This window comes from Pomacea canaliculata, linkage group LG2, assembly GCF_003073045.1.
Source record: "Pomacea canaliculata isolate SZHN2017 linkage group LG2, ASM307304v1, whole genome shotgun sequence".
NCBI lineage: Eukaryota > Metazoa > Mollusca > Gastropoda > Architaenioglossa > Ampullariidae > Pomacea > Pomacea canaliculata.
In genome coordinates, this window is record NC_037591.1 from 35803850 (window position 1) to 35826471 (window position 22622).

At 34.7% G+C, this 22622-nt stretch overlaps 2 protein-coding genes across 7 annotated transcripts in view; one reads left to right on the plus strand and one right to left on the minus strand.

The window, feature by feature from the left end:
* The window catches only part of LOC112557431 (CTD nuclear envelope phosphatase 1-like), a 15281-nt gene extending 4186 nt beyond the window's left edge, over positions 1-11095 (plus strand). For all 3 annotated transcript variants that reach the window (XM_025227278.1, XM_025227277.1, XM_025227276.1), the window contains 5 exons: positions 1179-1294; positions 3213-3284; positions 4300-4416; positions 5405-5516; positions 6453-11095. In XM_025227278.1, coding sequence (XP_025083063.1) covers positions 1179-1294; positions 3213-3284; positions 4300-4416; positions 5405-5516; positions 6453-6598 — 563 coding nt within the window. In that variant the 3' untranslated portion in view covers positions 6599-11095. The remainder of the gene's footprint in view (positions 1-1178; positions 1295-3212; positions 3285-4299; positions 4417-5404; positions 5517-6452) is intronic.
* A 2960-nt stretch (positions 11096-14055) lies between these two features.
* Positions 14056-22622, minus strand: part of LOC112557425 (calmodulin-binding transcription activator 1-like) — a 39361-nt gene continuing 30794 nt past the window's right edge. For 2 of the 4 annotated variants that reach the window (XM_025227255.1, XM_025227256.1), the window contains one exon: positions 14056-21586. In XM_025227255.1, coding sequence (XP_025083040.1) covers positions 21475-21586 — 112 coding nt within the window. In that variant the 3' untranslated portion in view covers positions 14056-21474. The remainder of the gene's footprint in view (positions 21587-22622) is intronic. The other 2 variants (XM_025227258.1, XR_003097953.1) reach the window with 2 other exon arrangements.

Here is a 22622-nt window from a genome sequence, read left to right on the forward strand (position 1 = left end):
CACAGTTTTGGGACATTATTTAAGAGTTGCATTGGACAGTCAATTTAATACTTTGAGATCAGCATCCTGGCACACAGTCTGGCTATGAGGCCTGTTGGGTCAGTTTCCTTCTTGCTGGCCTTAGATTTCAGGAGAGGAAGTATAGGTGTTGGTACATGCATGGAAGTGGTGAATTCATTGTGCCTACAAACAGTTCTTTGAGTTCAGAGATTGATTCATACACTGCTGAGGTCTGTCTATCTGTTGTGAAAAGAAACATCAAAGAGCAATTAATTGTCCAAGATACAATGCCAGTGAATTGAACATGAAATTTTATGTAGTTGAAAGTCATCATTGAACTCTTTTCTGAATTTAACTGATGGTGAACAAAGGGATAAACATTGCTTATTTTTTCAACCTTCCTTTAGAAGTAATGCATTGTGGTCAAGAATGGATTACAGCAGTCGACAGGCAGTCATTTTTTTTCTGTCAAGAATATCATTGCCTAGGCTTTTGTCACAATTGAGTGTTTTCAGGGATTTAGGTTTAAGAGCAGTATAATTTCAAGTACAGCTCTTGTTTATATACTGGACTTTGCTGTTAATAAACTGATTATATATGAGAAGGTTAAAAAGTGATGGCAGGATAGCAGTCTTTATGAGGTTATGCTTACATGTCTTTCAGCTTCTGGCTGAAGGGTAAATTATTGTGCTGAAAAAAGTTGGCAATGTTGAGTTGCCATAGGCCTCCTGAACCCTTCAGAAAGTTGATAAGTAAGCAAACATGAAGATGATAAGTCAAGGACACTCAAAGCACACATATGCTGCTCAATGTTGCAAGATGCTGGGTTGGGGAGTGGATGGGATGATATGATAAATATTCTGCTGGACATGCAGGAACAAATCTGCAGTAATTTGAACATTGGTTTGAAATATGAACATAATGATGCGACATAAAAAGTAACAGTATGAACAATTATTTCCTGGTATGCAGTAAGGACTGAACTGTCTGACACAATCTTTAGTAACAGAGAAGATTTACTTAAATTTAAAAACTGCATATTTTCATTTGCACATCACCAAAAGATATGATAGAAGTGCAGCTATACCGATAACAAAGGTAAATTTGACCAATGTCCCTTGAGTTATGATTTGAATGTAAGACTTTGATTAACTATGTTTTTGTTTTCCTCCTAACAGGTATGATGAAAAAGAAAACTTTAGTCTTGGATTTAGATGAAACTCTTATTCATTCACACCATGATGGAGTTCTACGACAGGTTAAGCCAGGCACTCCACCAGACTTTGTTCTTAAGGTAGCATCTCATTGTTTTACCAATGTAGACAGAACACAATTATGAAATTGGTTGCTTTTTTATAGGCATTTGTGGATATCTTTATATTTAAAAAATTATTTTAAGGCTTTGTTTTAGTGACTGTAAGATGTCCCTGATGTTTGAGTAGTCTAAATCTTCTTCAGTTGAAATCAAAGGTGCTACTTTCGACAGTCAGAGAGGGAAGGTAAAAAAAAAAAACCTGGGTCATGAATGATAAAAAGAGAGGGAAAAAACCCAACCCCAGAACAATTTCTAAAGACAAAACAGTGAGCTGTAAGATCAAAAAGAAGATAAAGGCAGCTAAAGAGAATTGGATCAAGGACCAGTGCCAGACTATAGTGTAGGACAAGGTGACAACAGAACATCCTTACCAAATACAACCATGACAGGTTAACAGTAGACTTAAGTGATTGAAGACAGCAGTGGCCACTTTCTCCTAGAAAACACTGCTGAACTTATTTGTGGACTGAATAATTCAGTGACCTGTAATGCTGGGTACCTTCGTTGACCACAGATGCTAACATCATTCAAAACAACTATGTTAGAATCAGCAAGCCTGCAGACCTACTATACAGGAAGATGTCGAGAGAATGGTATGCAGTTGGAAAAAAGTCACCTGGTGTTCACAACATCTCAGTTGAGCAGAGTGGGGAAGAAACAATGCAGGTCTTTACTGCTGTATGTCAAAGATTCTGGAAACACTACAAAACAATAAGCCTAATCAGCCACCCAGGCAAAGTGATGCTGAAAATAATCCAGAATCACATCAACACCACTGAGGAGGAACTATCAGCAAAAGGCTGAATTCAGACTAGGCAAGAGTGCAGTTGAGGAAATCTTCAGCTGTTGCATTCGAACAGAAAAACATCTACAGCACCCACAGGATTGCTTCCACAACTCCATCAACTTTTAAAAATGGCATTTGACATAGCTTAGCACAAGACCTATGACATTTAATGTGAAAATTCAACATCGATGGTCTTACTGAAGCACTATGTAAAAGTTCAATGAACACAGTACTACTCAACTGACCAGCCTTCAAGGGAAAGAGGTCAGTGAAGAGGAGGACAGAAAAAAATTGGCATGCAAGCATGAAGGATGGGACTGGGTGTTCCATGTAGGACCTTCCCACCGCTGCTCAAAACAGGCTTAAGTGCCAAGCCTTGTCAGCTGCTATATCTATCCAGTTGTTTCTCTCAATGACAAGAACTGGTGGACCAGCACAACCATTTGTCAACTGGTACCAGGCAAGGGATGAACAAACGCATGATAGACAACTTATAAACAACTCTTTCAGAACTATTTTGATAATATTATTCATGAAAGCTAAAAAACACGAATGTTTTCACTGACTGAACAAGAATTATGGAAACTAATGAAAGGAGAACAACTCCATAATTTTTTAACTTGAATTTAATAGGAATACTGTTTTGTTTTATTTTAATTATATTGTATCAGTGGTATTTTGGAAAAAAAGCAAAGCCTTCACACACAGGATGTTTGCTATCAGAACTAGTTAATGGTAAATATTTTAAACAAATTATTTATGTTGAAATAGTAATTATAACCAAAGATGACAGGAAAAGCTAAGGAACACAACCACTGTTCTATGCATATTCAAATTGCTGTCTGTGCTAGGCATATAACTAAGATTAAAATTTTTTTTAAAGAATCCCATCACCTCATTTATTTTCCAGTACAGAAGCCTATGTCTTTATTAAGAAAAATATGTTGCTGAAAAGGGAAACCATACTGAGTACACTGAAGCCAAAAATAATAAGCTTCCATAAAGTTTAACTCACCATTTTGAGTATTCTAAGACTATCAAGAGATGCATAAAATTATTGGGGAAAGTTTAATCTTTTCTTGCTGATAATGGCATCTCTGTGTGTTTCAGGTTACCATAGACAGACATCCTGTAAGATTTTTTGTCCACAAAAGACCACATGTGGATTATTTTTTGGAAATAGTAAGTATTGTGTAACTAACATGGATTCAAAGTAAATGCTTTTTTATTGTACTATAGTTTCTGAGATATACCTCTCAAGGATTTTTTAAGACCTTTTTTTATATTATCAATATCTGATGACAGTTGTAGCCTGAAGAGTTGATTCTGGAAGGGGTTTGGTTTAAAGTTACCCAGAGCATGCTTCTTTCCCTTGACCCTTCCTCCAAATCAAATTGGAAAGGTACAAAGGAGATTATATTTCATTTCAGATAGACGTACATTGTCAGAATATTAATGGCTGACATTTAAAAAAAAAGGTGATCAAAAGGAAACAAAGAAAATAACTTAAGAGATGAGCTATAAAAAGTGGAAAAAAATATGCAAAGGAAATAAACTTGAGAAGCCTTATGAACAAGCAAGCATGAGAGACAGAGCATGCTCTTAAGGTTTTGTGGGGGTGGTGGTGGTGGTGGTGTGTGTGTGTGAGAGAGCAGGAATCAGAAAATTTATATAGTAAAATCAATGACTTTTCAAAATGCATTAGAACATCTTTATTAAGACATGCTACAGTCTTCCAAAATCAGGTGGGAAATCGACTATATCTGCAAAACATAATGAAGTACAATCGACTGATGTACGCTAATAAAGAGACAACCACGTTCAAACAGTCTCCTTCAAAATCTGCTTAATATATTTTACATAATTTCCACAGAAAGTTTTTATATAAAGCCAGAAGCAGAGGGGGCAAGAGGTGGTACTCATAATAGAGATGATGTTTATATTTACAAAGTACATTCATGAAAAGGTTTTTGGGATGTATCTAAGATAGAATTGCCGTAGGGAAGGTCTTATTGAGTAGATTCCACTGTACTGGGGCTGCTTTTATATGTGTTATTAAATTTGCTGTTACTGTTAACTTTTTTTTCTTAAGTTCAATGGAACAATAATCTGCATTGTGAGAAATATGTGGATTTAATGAATTAAAGCCCCTTGTCCTGTCTCTTGGATATCAGCAGTCCTTTTTCGTTTGTCACAGGTAAGCCATTGGTATGAGCTAGTCGTTTTTACAGCCAGCATGGAGATTTATGGGGCAGCAGTCGCTGACAAGTTAGATGCAAATCGTGGCATCCTCAAGCGTAGATACTACAGACAGGTTCGTTCACAAAACTAAAATAACCTATTATACAGTTTGTTAAAGGAAGTTTATTAATGCTACATAATTATACACCCCACTCCCCTCTGTTCAGTCTGCTGAGCTCCACTCCCTTCTACTTGTACTCAATACCTGAGCTCAAACACCTCATTTCTACAGCTTGCTTTTCTGCAATGTCTTCTCAGTGCCACACAGTTCTCATGTGTGACAGAGCGGTCCGGTGGCGCAACGGTTAGCGCCTGTCACCAATACAGTGAAGGTTGGCTGCCCTGAGTTCATTTCTCGTCTCGGGCACGCTGTTTTTTCTCTGCACGTGGCATCTGTTTACAGGGCTGGCTGCTTGCTGTAATATAGCCTTAGTTGCTGACACGGGGTAAAACACCAGTTCCCCCCCCCCCTCTCATGTGTGACTACTCTTAATCAATGAGCAGTCACAAAGGAATTAGACAAATTCCTCAGAATGCTCCAGGGCCATTCTAAAGAGACACAGTCGGATTGGATAGCTTCTGTCATACTCAGTTTCGCTATAATAGCTATAAATTCCTACTCAAAGCTGATAAAAATGTATGCTTGAATCTTTTCTTTTGTGCATATGTGTGTGTTCACACAAATCAAATATTAGTCAGATAGGCTTCTTAGAATTTGAATTATTTAGTGCATTTCTAACTTTGGTTTTTCTGACCATTTTATATTCCATTCTTGTGCTTTAGCTTATAAATTACTTCGGTAACGTATTATTTTTTTTTCTTGTTAAGATTCATTCTTAACTCTTATTCATTCATGATCTGGATTGCATTAGCTGAACCTTAATTGTTATTGTGCACAGACAAAAAAAGACCAATCTTCAAAATAGCAAGATATGAAAGTAGGTTTATAAGCTGTCATTTTTAGTAAGGGACAACTTGCCCAATCTCCCCATATTTCCTGATCTGGTAAATTATTTCGCTTAGAACAGAATATCTTGAAATAATTCTTTTCTCTGCTGCAGCATTGCAATCTTGATTGTGGCAGCTATACAAAGGATTTATCTGCTATATGTCCAGACCTTTCTAGCATATTCATCCTAGATAATTCCCCGGTGGCTTATCGACAGTTTCCTGGTAAGGCTGCTCTTACGTAGGTCAATATATACATATATATTTTTTTTTAAAGAAAGTTTAGCAAAAGTGGAAGTTTTTTACTTTTTTTCATATGCATGCACACTGTGTTGTGTTTGTAAAGATATACTTGCATCCTAAAAGTCTTTATTTGTCATATGCTAACTTTTTCATTGTTCCACATCCATAAAATGCAAGGGGTATTAAGACTCCAACAAAGTTATTAGAGGTTTTTAGATTACCTTCTCCCGCTGATTGATGTGAAAAAACTGTTCTTTTTATGACTGATATATTTTAATGGTTGTAAAACTGTGTCACTGATATTTGATAACGAGTAATGACAAAGTATCTTCTTTCGTGTGTTTGGTTTATTACACAGTGCAATGAGACCTCTGACCTAACCTTTTTATTTAAGTTTTCAGACCCCTCATGCTAAATTGTTTATTTTTCATGCCCTTTGGCAGATATCGTTATATCATTTAGAGCTCTTTTATGTGATTTATGCATGTTTCTAGAAGTGGAAAATACTTCCATAATATCTCTTTCATGTGCTTTCTTTACCTCATGTGTTCTTCTTATATGATATGCTGAATGCAGGCATACACACAGAAACATGGAAATCAAATGATCAGACACAGATATCAAATGATTCTATTATTATTTAACTGCCTGTATAATGCAATTGAGCCATAGAATAGCTTGTTCAGTATGGATGCATAGATGCAATTGAGCTATAGAACTATGAAGATGTTCACATTCACAGGTGTGAACTATAGGGGAAGCATTAAAACAAGTGCCCTGGTCTTAGAACTTGTGTTTGGATCATGGAAATGATGCTTGCTTGAAGTATGTTCTGAAACTAAAAGCTGCCTCTGCTACTAGGATATTTATAATGATGGTCATGATAATGACATTTTTTATGTATGTGTTTGTGTGCAGACAATGCCATTCCTATCAAGTCCTGGTTTAGTGATGCCCGTGATATCTCTCTTCTCTGTCTCCTGCCGATGTTAGATGCTTTGCGGTTTTGCAATGATGTACGATCAGTACTTGGACGCAATTTGCATTTACACAGGACTTGGTAGCATCAGAGATGAACACTGAGAATGAGAAGACCTGCAGGAGTACCACCTAAACCATCACCACCTCTTGTGCTACATTAAGACGTTCACTACAACCTCCCCTACATAGCTGTGCACATCACCACAAGAGCCTACTCTACTTAGTTCTTGTACATAAAAACATCAAACAGGTGCAAACCAGCATCAAGTCATTGTATTGTGGCTGTGATGTGCACACAGTTTTGGGCTAAATGGAGGGAGGAAAGGAAGGAAAGAAATCTAGCAACATGATTTTCATGTTTCAGGAAAAGAAAATTTGCATGCATTCTTTATGTAAGGTAATCGGAATTTTGCATAAAGTATGTATAAAAATTTGCTAGCACATATGTAGGTTTACATGTGTACACAAATACAAATGCATGCAAACATGTTGAAATCAGTCACAACAGAGAAGTTTAGTTACCAATCCAGGTAAGAAGACAGGAGAAAAAGTCAGCAGCTCACAGTTGCACCATAGAAATAGATTTATGACAGTGTTGAAAGGGTAATACCTGTGAGTCACAGCTGCTCCTTGCAGGAGTGTTATGAATACATAGCCTCAACCATGCAGAGAAGAGGAACATGCAGCATAGTACAGAGCCTCCACCTGGTTCAGTAAAATATATAGAGGATTCTTGCACTTCAGGAACCAGAAATATCATTTGTGTGAACTTTGTGAAAGAGATTTGATTTTATTATTATAGGTTCACGCAACAAGTTTTCAATAGCTCGTAAATGCTTTTGATAGCTAGATAATGTGGACTGGTCATTGAGGTTTGGAACCAAGTGTGTTAGAATTGCATGCAGAGTGTAGCATAGTGAAGTGGTTTGACAGTATGTTTCTTAATCCTCACAAACCATTGTGTCTTACTTAAGACTGAGGTTGAACACAAAGTGTGAAATGGAAGTATTGCCATTTGTTGTTTGTGTCGGGAGTGTGTGTGTGCACGCGAGCATGCATGCTCATGCATGTGTACATTGCAGACGGAGTGAGTGTATATGTGGTTGGATGCATATGCTGTTTTTCAGTTATTTTCTTGAAAAAAATTTAGTCATGTACAGAATGTTATAAACTCAAATGACATTTATCATGTTTTAAGAGAGTATGTGTGTCAAAAATGTCATAATGCCTTTAGCTGAACAACAGAATTTATAAAATGTCCCTATTCAGTAATAAACTGTCAGGAATTAGTTTTATGTCTTTTAATTTTTTTTTTTTAAAGACATTGCTGATGGTGAATTTTTTATAGGTTTACCTTAACTGTTCAAGTTTTTTGACAGTCATTTGTCAGCTGCCCGATTTTGGACTATTAAATTTTTTTTCCTTGTAGAAGATTGCAGATTTGTTAAAGGATGTTTTCACGTGTTTGGTTTGTTTTTAAATTTTACCTTGATAGATCAGCTGTATCTACTCCATAACCACATCTGCAATAGTGTGCTATTATTTTTAAATTCAAGAGTGCACTGGTCTGATAAATTACACATCAACATTTATGTCATGTCCTGAATGGGCTACAGTTTTAGAGGAACATGCCATGCCACAGATAAACTAAACAAGGCAAACAACAACAAAAGAAAATGAACTGATATCACAAGTTTTTATTCCAAGTTCGTAAAAACAAGATTATAATTTAAATTGTTCGTGTGTATTGGCAATTAGTTGTAAATTGTTGGATCTAGTTGATTCATGGTTATTCATTTCATTGTGATGAAAATTGTTCAGTAACTCATAAAAAGAAATCAAAAGCTGAAAACTGTTCTTCCCACTCCCCAAATATAGAATTTGCTTTTGTTTGAGGTATCAGAATTTGGTCACACATAGTAGTCTTTTCAAACAAAAAGTTATTTTGAAGAACTTGAAATTTTTGCTTTTTGTTTTGCGTTTGTTTGTGGGAGTCTGGAAGATGTGAAGCTTTTAAAGGCCATTAGTGGACTTAGAGAACCTTTGACGATCATAAATGGTGAACATTTCTGCAGTTGCAGCTCACCACAAGTAAAGTACTTGTGACTTGACAGCTAAGGTGAAGTGTGAAAAGACTGTGACAACAAACTCTCACCTGATACACCTAAAAAGCAGAGATGCTGTTGTGTTTGTTTGATTGTTGTTGATGGATGTTACTCAACGTTACTGTTGGTACAGGGAAAATCAGCTGTGTATTTTGCAACTTCTCCTAAAAAATAATTTTTGTTTTGTTTCCTTCAAAAAAAAAGGAAATTGTTCAAACACTAGTTAGTGCTATTCTGCTTTTGAGCAACAAACAAATCTGGCATGTATGTTGATCCCTAAGTGACAATGGGAGTTTTACATCTTAAAGCATATAGCAGGCTAAATTTGGCTGATTGTTGCAGTGAGGTTTCCCCACTTTTCTGAGAATGCTGGGAAAAACTTGAGTTTATAGTTTTCATGGAAATGTGGAATATAAGATTATAGTGCTTGTGAAGAACTACAGTGGTGTGGGCTGTTAAAAGACTGTTGAGGCTGAAGCCCAAAATGTGAATACATGTGTCTGAAATTCTGAAGGAGTTTATAATAACTGGGACAAGCAGGAAGCTTCTTCCAACTAAGTTTGTTGCATCCTTCATTATGTGAGTCCCAACAGTAGGGGACAGTGCCTCCACACGGTAATATAAGTTGTTGGTCTATTGTTATAAACGGAAATGGTTTGTTTTATGTGTAGTAGTTGTATAGTGGTAGTACTTTCAGTTTTCTCTAATGACATTGGTGGGCTTTTGCAGTATAATAGCAGTAGTATGTGCATGCCTGTGAGAGAGAAGTAAGTGCATTCTGAACAAAGGAACAGATATGAATTGTATGCAATGATTTAAAATACCTAATTATTTTGTACCATATTCTTGAAAAAATGATGAACCTGAGTGTAGTGCCATCAGAATTGAGAGCATCAGTCAGTGCACACACTTGTTATTTCACATTAAGAGAATGTGGGATACAACAATAACTGGGGATATAAGTATAGAAGAGGCTTTATTTCAAGTCTAACAGCCTTGTCTTACAAGTTGCAAAAAATGTGTTGATTTGATGCCTTGCAACAAACATGACATATAGGCTATATTGCAAAATTCTTACATCATTTCCTTGGGTTATAGGTGAATACTAGAAACAGACAGGTGGTTTTTTTTTCAGCAGACTTTTTTGGTATGAGTGGCTTATATTGGTGTTCACTATTGTGCAAGGAAGCAAGAAAATCTCTTTGTGTAGATTTTAACGCTGTTCTGAGATGGTGAAGATTCAAAAAGAATTGTGGAAGAAAGGAGAAAAGTAAATTTTGGAAACAAGTATTTTTTTGTTTTTAGATGGAGTTAAATCACCTAAGCCAGAAAATCCATGGCATTTATTTAGTTGTCAGTTTAAATTAAAACTAGATGCTTACATTACATTTCTGTCATCAAGACAACATGGAGATCTTCGTAAAATCTATAGATGGGTATGTGACAGAGTGACACTCTTTTCATATTATTTCCTAAACAGTAGTAGTTAAAAATTTCCCCCATCCCCAGCTAACTGGAATATATAAATCTTTGATGATAGGTATTTATGTTGATGTCATTTACTATGCCTACAAATTAAGCGATGTGCTACACAATGGTTCTCTAGAGATTTAATCATAAAAAAAATTATTTGCTTCTTGTGTTGAGAAGAAATAGCAATTTAGCCTATGTTCTTGCTATGATTTCTGGACAGTATAAACCTTTTTGCTACTGTTTGGGTGATATTGCTGAAGCATGAGTATAAAATTAAAAAAAAACCTTTCTAGTCTACAATGTACAGAGTCCCAAATGAAAAAGAAAAGAAGGTATCAAATGTAGCTGTCTTTGTGTTGCACTTTCTGCCCTTGTTTTTACAAGAATGGGTGTCTTTTTTTGCTTTTATCATCTCTTCTAGCATTTTCGATAATTAAGCCATGGACAATTTTTATATGTAATTTGAAACTATTTTTCAGCAGAAATTTGTTTTTAGAGTTGTTCATCTTTGCAGCATCTGCCTTCAGACCTATTAGTATGATTTAATGTTAAGAAATGATTGAGACAGTAATTTTTAACTTATTCCTAAGTTGACCAGGAATGAGGTGAAAGGTATACACCAAAAGAACATTTATATAAAACTTATGAATGCATGTGGTTTAGGTGTTATTTAGGTAACATATGTTTTAAAAAAAATGTAATCCCTCTATAACTTCCAATGCTTAATTTGGTCATCATTTTGTTTGTGTGTGTGTGTGGGGGAGAGGGAGCACTTCGTCTGATTGCATCTGAACATAACAGGCAGGCAGCATGTTGTTGTATTCATTAAGCTTTAAATTTTAAAAATTTTAATTTAAAAAATTTTTGAATGTCTGGTAGTCAAAAGATTTTTGGCTGTGAGCGGTCAGTAGAGTTTATGTTACTTTGACTGTCCTATATATCTGCTAAGTAGACATAGTTATTGGCATATGACAATGGAAATACAAAATGAATGAAGACTGATTGAAAGATGAGTTTTATTTATGATAGAGTTTAGGATTTTTTTTCTGTTTTCAGAGCAGTGCAGTTCACGTTGCTGATTAGTGTTCAGTTATGGTGTGAGCGTACATACTTTGTGAGGTTCCTGGAATAGGCACAAAATAGTTCACCAGTCCATGCAATATATGTTATGAAATTTCCAACTTCACCTCTTGGCCATATCACAGATTCCGAGTCCAATGCAAATTTACCTCAGCAGCTTGCCAAAGGATAATATATATAATTTATTGGTTCTTTACAGGATCTGTCAGCCATTAGATATACTGTATTTACTGATTTTGCTGCTAATGGTCACCAGTATAATGAAGCCATGCAACAGCAACCATCATCCCCTTGGCAAGAAAACTAGGTGCTGCTTTTGTTTTGTCATAGTTACGCTGACAACAAAGCAAAATTTCTCAGAAAAATACATCATGTTCTGGCAAGACAGCCTGTCATGTTGATTAGGTGCAGAGTGGATTATACCAGCATGCAGATTTTTATTTCATGCTTTTGCAAGATTTTGTGACGTGCACATTTAAATTTTCATCATTTCCATATTTTAAACTATGTGTAACACTATAGCTACACTTAAAATTATTACTTTAAAATGTAAACAGATGTAGTCTATATTTATGTGTTGCTATTAAGTTTTAACTTGTTAAACTTTGTGGTTGAACCTTTGGAGGTATGCTAGAGAGACTGATCAATAATCTTCATTTTCAAAGCACAAAATCAAGCATAAAATCGTAGTTGACACCACCGAAGAACCTAGGCATATTTTATAAAAGAATTTGTGCACACTTTTTTATGCACTTGTGAGAAATGGTAAATAGTTGCCTTGAATAAAGCCAAGAATTCATTACAGACATTTGAGGGTGTTAATATATATTGCGATAACTATGCCGCTTAACTAACTTTTAAAGGACCGTGATTAAAATCAGTGTAGAATTCTGTATAGATCTTACTCATTAATAACAGGCTGATCTAAGTGACTTTTGGTCATTGCCCGGATATGAAACAGGAGTTAGTATAAGAGCAAAATCCCTGGGATTATTATGTCAAGGCTTATAGTGAGAAAATTTTGAAGCTTAGTTGCCTTATGGTATTTTTGAAGACAGACTTTTTTTTCACATGTGTAGTGTCCCCTCAAAAAAAAAAAACAACAAACCCCCAGCAAACCCCAACAAAGTTTCATTTCTAGTTCAGTTAAGACTTTCGGCTATTTTTAAAATGTTTATGTTAGGCAGGCACTCTTGCATTTGCTAAAGAAGAACTGATCCTGCGCAATCTTCTTTACAGAGTGAGATCCATGTCCAGTTTCTGTACTATATTACTGAAGCCAAATGTCCGTTTTAGTGCTGCATGGTGAGCTTTCATGGTCAATGGGTATGGGAATTTTTCTCAAATGGTATGGATGACAGCTTTGTCTGGTCAGTTCTCTTTAACATTGTACGCAAGTCTTGGTCTTAGTTTTGTGTACGTGCTCAACTGTGCTTTCTTCCGCAGACTAGTTCTTTTTGTGTTTTTTTGTTTTTTAATAGCATTTCCAGCACTTGAGTCTAAGATAGGTAATAGTGTTGTTATGGCCAGGTTTATCAAGATAGGATGTGTTCTTGGTTGCGGTTTCTCTGAGGCATGGTACAGAACATTTTTTATGAAAAAAATAGTAACACTTACCTCGGTACCTTGTGAGAATAACTTGTGTCCCATAATGAACCTCCTGATCATGAATTGAATCATTAGTTTCATATTCAAGGACAATTGAAGCAGCTATGTATGCACTCCAGAAACAAACTTTGGAATTTGTTCAAGGATACATGTGCACGTGCCCCATGTGCAGTGAGATATTTGTGAGCATGACCATACCTGTGTACCTATGTGCATGCATTTTGAGGTAGTGTTTCAGTTATGTTCAAAATTTTGTGAGTTTTTCACAAAAGAAGTTAAAACGTATCTTTTTAAAAGGTTAGAAAATGATATCAGATGATTATTTTGAGTGTGTAGGGTATATGCATGTTGTTGCCTCATATTTTATGTCACAAGGAACAGACTGCATGTGAGTATTGAATTAAGAAAATGTACAGGACATTATTGTGAGTAACTGGACCTTTTAGCCTTTGTTTCAACATAAGTTCACTTCCAAAAGTGGAAGTATGATGCAGCTTTCTTTTTATCCAGGAAGAGCAACATTGTTTCTCTGTAATTTTAAGACTGCTGTTTGCACATCCTACAGTAGTTTGAGACAGAATGTCAGTGACTGTTGTGCACTCTCAGTTCTATAAATACAAAGACAGACCTGAAAGGAATAAAGAGACGATACCACACTCCTACCTTTGGGGTTTACAAAGAAAACTGCTTGGAAAATGTGGTACAGAATTCCAAAAACTTTGTTGGTATTTTGTATAAAATAGTTTAAAATGGTTGATAATCACATTTCACCAGTGAAGTTGTTGAACATAGCGGTACTGCATTTTCAGTGTGTTCTTCAGAGGAAATGTAATACATAGAACCAATAATTTTTGAAAATTCTTAAATAATTGATCAGGTGTGATGTGAATCATTCACAGGAATACTCAAATTTCAAGGTCTAAATATTGAAAGCTAGTCTACTTTATTGTTTGAAAACAAATATTCAATAATAATTTATGGTGGAGATGGATGTATTTCATGAATGTTAAACACTTTCAACAGTTACATAATTTTCTACACTTTGGAAAATGATTAATTATAAATATTTTCTCCAGTGTTTTATAGTGGGCAAAGAACTTTTTAGTCACTATTTTTATCTTTCGACCTAAGCCATTTAGGATTTTGGGGGTGCAATGTCTTTATCAAAATAAAACTTAATTAATGCAGTATTTATGCAGACGTTACATACAGTGCATATAAGTACATTTATATAAGTACATTTGTTACATGCAGCCATAGACAATTCATACAAATTACAATTTAAACAGCTTTATTTTTTTAAAAAAAAACAACAACTCCCATTTAAAACAGAAGTGTCAAGACTGGGGAGATATGCACCTAGCAATACAAGATTTAAAAAAATAAGAAAAAAATGGTTTATTGTTAACTAGGACTGGGGTAAAGGCTAAATAGATGAAAGTATTTTGATTTCATTACTTATTATCTACACTTACTATGTCCATTATTTTTCTCAGGCTCACTAGTATTTGCTTGGATATTTTATATGTTGCCTTAAGGCTGTTTTTTTTTATATATAGTTCCCAAGTATCGCTTACAATTATCTATTATCTCTTCCTAGTTTCCCCTCCCATCCACTAAATAAGTGATAAATAGAAAACTGTAGTAGGATTTAGAATTTTTGTCACTTAAAATTTCATATGAGTAATTTTATTTCGTCTTACAGTTTTTCGATATAATCAAGACCTATATCATTATATGAAACACAAGGAAAGCATGAATGGTTTTTGTGTGTGCATGTGTGTTAAATAACCCTGTCAGCTAATTTATGAAAATTATTTTCTAGACCCCAGGGTAAAGAATGCCTTTCACTGTAGAAAGATTCCTCAAATTCCCCCAAAACCTTCCATCTCATCAATAATGTATGTATGGTGAACATTTATAAGATTTTAAAGAGGTACCGAAATATTTATCACAGTGCACATAAGGGATAAACAATGTGATTCACACCTGTATTGAGAATTGTGCAAAAAGATTCAAAGACATAAACAAGTGCTAGTTGGACACCAAAATTTAGACAACACGGTGCTGTTACACCTGTTCCATTTAATGCAAGCAAGAAAGGGCACCTTGGCTGAACAACCAGCCCAAATGTGAGACAGTGCAAACCTTCAAGAGGATACCTCTTTCCTGACAACCCTGATAAACAACATGCAAATGGCTGAAAATGCACCGCGTGCTTTACAAAATATGCGAACTAACAAGGTGAAAAGAGCACAGTGAAAGAATAAAAGATTCAAGTCTTTCAATGATTACTATGTTAGTAAAATTGTTCAAAAATAGATTTCAGTGTTAGGATGTGGAAGAATAGATAACCTATACAAAGGCATAAACACATGCAAATGATGAATGTTGATTGCATTTACATCCTAATTTGAATAAAACTGAGAAAGTCTGACATGCCTATCTTTATCTAAAGTAAAATCTGACATAAATCATTATTCACTAATGATCCAAAATTTGGGATTGAGTATAACAAGTATACTGTATCCTACTTTCTCATCTGGTCATTATGCACACCAAGCACTACACGTTTTTACCTGTAAAATTAAAAACAGAATTACAAATGAAAAAAACATGTTTACATTGCTTACACATGCCTAAAGCAAAGAAAGTTTGTATACAACCATTTCATCATTTATGCATTCCAGTCATGTTTATGGTGATTTTTTTTGGGGGACACAAGGAAAAGGGTATAACTCACTTAAATGCAGATTACTATGTCCACATTTTATGGGATTTCAACTTAGCACATTAAGAACAAAGAAGATAATTACAAAATCTTCCTTGCATCTGATCTCTCAATATGTTGAGGACCTCAGCACACCACAAACAAGATGAATAAAAGTACCTACAAAGCTGGTCAAAAACAAGGTCATGGCAAATCAGGAGGGAAAGGAAATAAAAATAAATCTGCAAATGACAGCAACAGTCTCTGTTAGAGATCATTAAATCTTGGAATTTGTCGGAACCCTGCCTTTGGCCATTTATCTTTGTGTAAACTACTTTAACGACGTTTTCATGGTGCAAAAAACTTGGTAAAATAATTTCAAACATCAACACTATAAATTCAATGAAAACAAGAACATGCCCTTTACTTTCTGTACAGTTATTTTGCAACCCTAAAGCAAGTTATATCCGTATTTGCACAGCTCGCTATCTGGGCAAAAGCTATCTAGCTATCCAGCCCTCCCTATGGATTCTAAAATGTTGCAACTGTCTTCAAGCTTAACTCTAGTTATGTTTAAGGTTTATCCAACTGAACATTTTTCTCAACAAATTCTCCAGATTTGAACTACATTACCTTGGTGAGATAGAAGCATTTGAACACCAATATTCTTGTCTGCTTTTTATAAACATGATAAAATGCCTAGTTACCATATAAAAATCCAGCGTGGGCATCTAAACATAACAGATGGCAAATTTAGGAATCTAGGAACGTCATCAATGATCAATAGAAAGCAGAGCTACATTTAGGCAGGATGTAACCAAAAGATACCTTCTCTGCTTCTAAACTATTTCTTGTACTCTTTACCAATGCTACCTCATCATCCGAAATGTGAAAAACTTCTAAACAGCAACATTAAATTACAGATATTCATTATTTTCAGACAAATCTTCATGTGTACTAAACATAACTTCTTTCAACAACCTAAGACTAAATTATTAAAGCTAACAAAAAACCTGATGCCAAAAAGTTTTAGGCCCCAAAATGATTTGACTGTGTTGAAAACATTCATTTTTATTTTCTCACACACAATTGTTGTGTTCCTATGAAAACTTAGGTCGTTTAAAGAACAGTTTAATTAAATTATTGACCTGCAGTATCTCTTGCTCCCATGCATTTATCATTTTACTAATAACAACAGCATGTGAAAAACTGCTCTCTGGATTTCTAATAAATATTCCAGACACTTGCACTACTCGAAGCCTTCTAGAAGACGGTTGTTTACAGGTATGCTACAATGCCTCAGGCCCTACTTGAGCACGTATAAGAGATGCATTGACAAGCTAAAATCTAATTTAACCTAATATCACAAAACAGTTTCTCAGAACAGATTCATAGCCCCCCTGCATTCAAAAAGTCACATTAAGTCTTGGCATCTAAAATGTTCATTTCACCAATAGGAAAATGCTTGCCAGGGTTACCTTCATAGCTGGTGAACAACACTAGCACGTTGATCTAGCAATCGGGTAAGCCAAAATGAACAACTATGGCATTTGAAGGAAAGTAGAACGTTCCAAACATGAAGAAATGGAGATCTCAAACTTAACAGAGAAAAAAAGCAAACTCTATCAACTGTTATTGTAGCTTTTGAGACATTTGCAATGCTTTATAACCAGTTGGAAACTGACAACAGTGGAAACAACAAACATTTTTTGGAAATAGGCTTTAAACCTCCTCTCTTCCAAAAAAAGCAAAAACAGACTACAAGCAGAAAATTACTGATTCCTATGAAACTATAACAACATTAAGAAAGAGTTCTTCCAAATACGTTTGCATTGAATGCATTTAGTATACCTTTGGTAATGCATCACAGAATGATGTGCAACCAGCCAGCCAGTCAAATGTCCCATTTGCTACAAAATACTCCTCAAAGCAAAGCCTCTTCCCTTAACAAGTTTACTACAAGCTGAAGAAACATGAACTGCACTGACTAGAACCACCCATCTATCAATAAATGGAGCACAGTACACCTAAAATGAATAAACCCTATAGGTTTCTTATAAAGCAGATGCAGATTTATAAAGGAGAATAAGATAGTTAAAACAGTAAAGAACACTTTCAAAACAAACAAGACTAAAGCTATAAAGTATACAACCGATTCTAACCTTCATTACAGATGCGAGCAAGAACAGTATACAAACTTTGATAGAAGTGAATTTTTGTCCAATAAATTGGCCTACTGCAATATGGCCAGGTCTCTTCAGGTCCCGCTAAAAAGTCCCAAATTAGGGCTGTCATAAAAAATTAGCACTTGTTCAAATGTCTGAAGTCTTCACATTCTCTATCACAGTCTATGCAGGTTTTAAAAAAAAAAAATCACTTTCAAACATGATCAGTGCTAACTAATGATAACAAGTCTTATGGAACACAAGCAACAATTATCACAATCATGAGTGTCATCTAATGAACCTGTGACAGTTTAGGATAACATTTATCATGTCTGAGTTTTGTTCTGCTGACTTTAACTAAACAAAGTAACAAATTATTAAATGGGAACTGGCACTAGGTCATGAAAGGAACCTAAAACTGTCCCGGTCCGATAAATAAATATAAGAACCTCAGTGGGCATGATATGTATACTTCTTTTTTTTTTTTTTTTAGTACACTTATAGCAAGAGCCCATATTCACTGGGATAAATACCAAATGGATGGCTGCATGTTGAAGTGAAACAGACTTACAACATGCTACTTGTATATATTTACAATTTTACAGCACATTTGTTAAGCAACATGAAACTATCAGTGAACAAGCTTGTTTACTCTGCACACTGTGCTTTTTCTTTTCTATCCCAGTCCACGACCTCACAATTTTGAAATCACAGTCAAATGCAATTTATGTTTTCCAAGTTCACAATTCCTTGTGTGATGGAACATTTGGTATAACTTAAAAATCACAAGCTTTTATTCCAACAAACTTGCTAATAATAAGTTTTTATTTCTCTTTCTGGTTGGTTTGTTTCTGGGGATGGGGAAGAGTTAAGCATTCCTAGTCCATATAATAACAAATCAGTCCTGGTACCTCAGAAATGCAATAGTTTATAAGACTGTTTCTCTTCCACATTTAGAAGATAGCCCTGACACTCCTTATATACTATTACATTTCTTAAGAGTGCTATATCATTAGGTTTGATGACATTTTATACCAATATGTTTTGCATACAGGGAAAAATGGGTAACAATGTGTAAACATGAACTCATTAAATAAAGAATGGAGCTCTCATCTTTCTTTGATCACAAAATGCCAAAAGAACTTGTCTTTTGTATGAAGATGTATCCTCTTTTACAAAACAGATCAAAAGCAAAAAAAGCTAATGGCAAAAATGACTCCATTAATTAAAGCTTTCATGATATATGCCAGCTATGGTGTGCAAACCTCAAAGATGAGAAAATAAAATGCTGCCTACAAAAATCAACTTCTTGTGAAGAGCTCTGAATTTTTTTAAAATCACAGTTAATAAAAAAACCCCACAAAAATTAAGAAAAATGTACAGAGTTAAGCTTACATAAAAGTTATTCAAAGAAAGTTTGAATGTTCTCAAGTGCACACCAAACAGCAAGACAGTGAGATTCAAAGATTTATATATATAAAAAAAGAACTTGCATGGTGCTCAGTACAGATCTATACACCAACAGCAGGTTGATCTGATGTCTACTATTTCATAAAATATCAATAAATGTGCATGGACAGAGAGAAATAATGTGAAAAACCCTCTTCTGAGGGCTACAACATATATAGAAATTTCTGCTTAACATGTAACTATGGCAGTTTATTTTAAAATGTCTAGATGTTTTCTCAAGATTTATCCTGTTGTCTTGAACACACAAGTTCTTTTTTTAAAGTAGTGGCACTTCTGGTTCATTATAATTTCTGGATTATAGTTCGCAGAAACAGCGCACTGCTTTTATTGAAAACTTATGCCACATACTAATCTTATTGGATTTTCCTTTTGTGATAAACTCTTACTTGTCAAGATTCTGTAAGTCATGTGAGGTAGATTTTTGCAGTTGATGAACCTAAATTATGCCGATGCTGTCAAGGGAAGTTGCAGCTGATAGGAAAAATAAAGAGTTGAAGTCAGAAACTTAACAGGATTAGATGAAAAATACACAAAAATAAATCAGGGAAAAAAGTAAACACTGAACACTTTAATACATTTATAAAAAATTTGAAAGAATAATTTAACAGGTATGTACCAAGAAATTCTAAACTGCTACAGTGGCACATCAATCAACCAAGAATATACTTTAGTAATACATATACCTTTATAGAAATTTTGATTGCTATTAAAGTTGAACTTCTCTGGCTTACGCAAACTGTATGATGCACACTACGATAAGCAATAAATCTTTAAACATAATCTGCAGTTATAGTTACATCTTGAAGATCTCAGAATTCTTGGCTAGATTTTGCAATAGGTGCATTTGCAATGGCTGCTCACAATGTATATGTGAACATATCAAGAGTTATATTTCTGCATAACAGGAGGATGTGGTGAAACTTCCATAGTGTTTATGTTTTGAAGTAGTTGTTAAAATACTAGCAAAACTTAGATGATATTTTGTTCTTATTTTATACAAAACATTCTATTAATTAAAATGTGTGTACTTGTGCAGGTTAGTCTTTCAGACTATTTGCAAACTGTTTATGAAAGACTTTACAGAACACAGTGACATCCCTAGAGACAGTCAATAGTAAATTGTTAAAACAATAATAAATCTGAACAGGTTTATCACAGCGTTTGATGGATTAACCCATCACAGGAAAAATGGGTGCAAGTCATGGATATACAACAAAAAGGTGCGGCTTTACAGTTACCATCTACCTTAATGAGAAATGTCTCAACAATCACAAGACCATCTAAATTCCACATCAAGTAGGCTATGATAAAGAAAAACAAGTGTTATACAGATTTTGTTGTGTAGTTTTCGTCTGTTTGGTTACCAATTTAAAAAAAAAAAAAAAATCTACTCTGTCAGAAAGAATACAAATCATTTTTGCTTTCCTGTTACAATATTAGGTTTCCCGAAAGTCTATGGCACCTGCGGAAAATTGTTGCACTTTCTCTCTAAACAAGTAGTCATAAGAAATTATTTCCCTCTTGAACACAACGAAGATGAGTCACTCAAATTTTATACTCATCTCCAGTGCACAAATAAAAATTATTCATTTCCAACAAGGAGGGCTATTTAAACTGCTATTTCATGTTTTTATCATGTTAAGCAATCAAAACTTTTTTGTTCAAAAATACAAAAAAAAAACAAACAAAAAAAAAAAAAACAACAACAAACAAAAAATAGAAACTTTTTTTTTAAAAGTCAAGTGCTGTTCAAACAATGTGCATGCATCCACGACAACAAAGTCTTGTCCTTACAAAGAAAATAGGAAAATAGAAATAAATATCTAAGCTCTGTAGATATACTGCAGCAGAGATCTGCTTTAACTAAAAATACTTCTGTTCTAAATGTATTGTCTCATCATCATCATCATCATCATCATCATCATCTCAGGATTATGCCTCAGAAATATCTGCAACAGGTTGAAACAACACCTGAAAAATTGCATTCTACTAATTCTGCACAAGAAAGAGATAGAAAGAAATAGAACATCTTTTTTTGCTAGTCTTTTCTAAATTAAAAAAAAAAAGTCTGTAAAACGGTTTTATATTTCAGTCAGTAATGAACTCTTGTAAAATCTTGTCAATAACCTTTGTTTTTGAAAAAAGGATATGCATCATCATTTCTTTTAGGCCTAAATGTATAGAAAGGAAACCACAGTGATATACAGTACTTAGAAAAGTGAAATCATAAAGTCGTAATTTTTAAACTCTCCTTAGAACTTGTCATGCATGCCACCAGAATGGATGTATATACTGCTGAAAAAAAAACAACAACAACCCAGCAGCAGTATTGGTATGCCATGCATGTTTCATGAATAAGAAGTGTTTGTGCTGTCTATGTTGCTGCCTCCCGCTGACAATTCAGCATCGGCTGGTGGGCTTGCTTCGCATGATTGTTGGCTTTCGTCCGGTTGTGGGGAGCTGGAAACATGATACAATACAATTCAGTTAGCACAATTAGATACTAAAGTTTCAAATTTTATTTATGGTTTAACAAGAAAATAATGCTATTAACATTTGGGAAATGAAACTGTGTTCCTTGTGAGATTATGATTGTCAGAGCAAAAAACAGCAGCAGCAAAAAGATCCTTTCAAACATGATAAAAAGGGAACACCTATTCAGGGCAATAGCTGTAAAAGCTCCTCTAACTAAACTACAGGTTAATGAAATCTAGATTTTTACATTATTTCTATTATCTTTACTACAACAGCAGAAATGGTCATGCATTTTATTGAAATGCTCCATATAGAGAAAAAATATGCTTTTTTAAATCTTGGTTGGAGGTGGGGTGGGGTAGTGGAACAAGAGTAGGAGAGAACCAAACAGTTTCAAATCTGAACTAAAATGTTTCTAGAACTAAAGCAAATTTCAGTTATAAATGGATTACTTTTTCCATTCTAATAGAAAATTATTTTTCAAAACTATCTTTGGTGCCTACACATGAACAATTCTCCATAAGAGGGAGGGGGAATTGCTGTTCTATGCTGAGCCAGCAGCTAAGGCTATTCCATGGCAAGGCAGCTAGCCCTGTAAACAGATGTCACAAGTAGAGAAAGAACAGCATGCTTGAGACAAAGGATGAACCCAGGACAGCCAACCCTCACTATTTTGGTGATAGGCAGGAATCATTGTGCCAGCATACCACCCAATAGTCCATTAGAGGGAGTGGGGTTGTCAAAATATAAATATTAAAATGTTGAAACAAAATAAAGATTCTTTAAAAATAAAAAATAAAATATTAATGTAAAAAAAAAGGTTTTCAAGTGAAAACACTCCTGTAAAAATACACATACGGTACTTTTACCCTTTTGTTTTACTCAGTAGTCTTAATACACTACTCACAGGTAAATTAGCCAAGAATACTAAGGAGTAAGCTGCTAATTAAACACATCATAACATACTGGTCGCTGATGTAAGAGTAATACATTCAAGAAAGGCCCAAAGATAAAGAGAAAA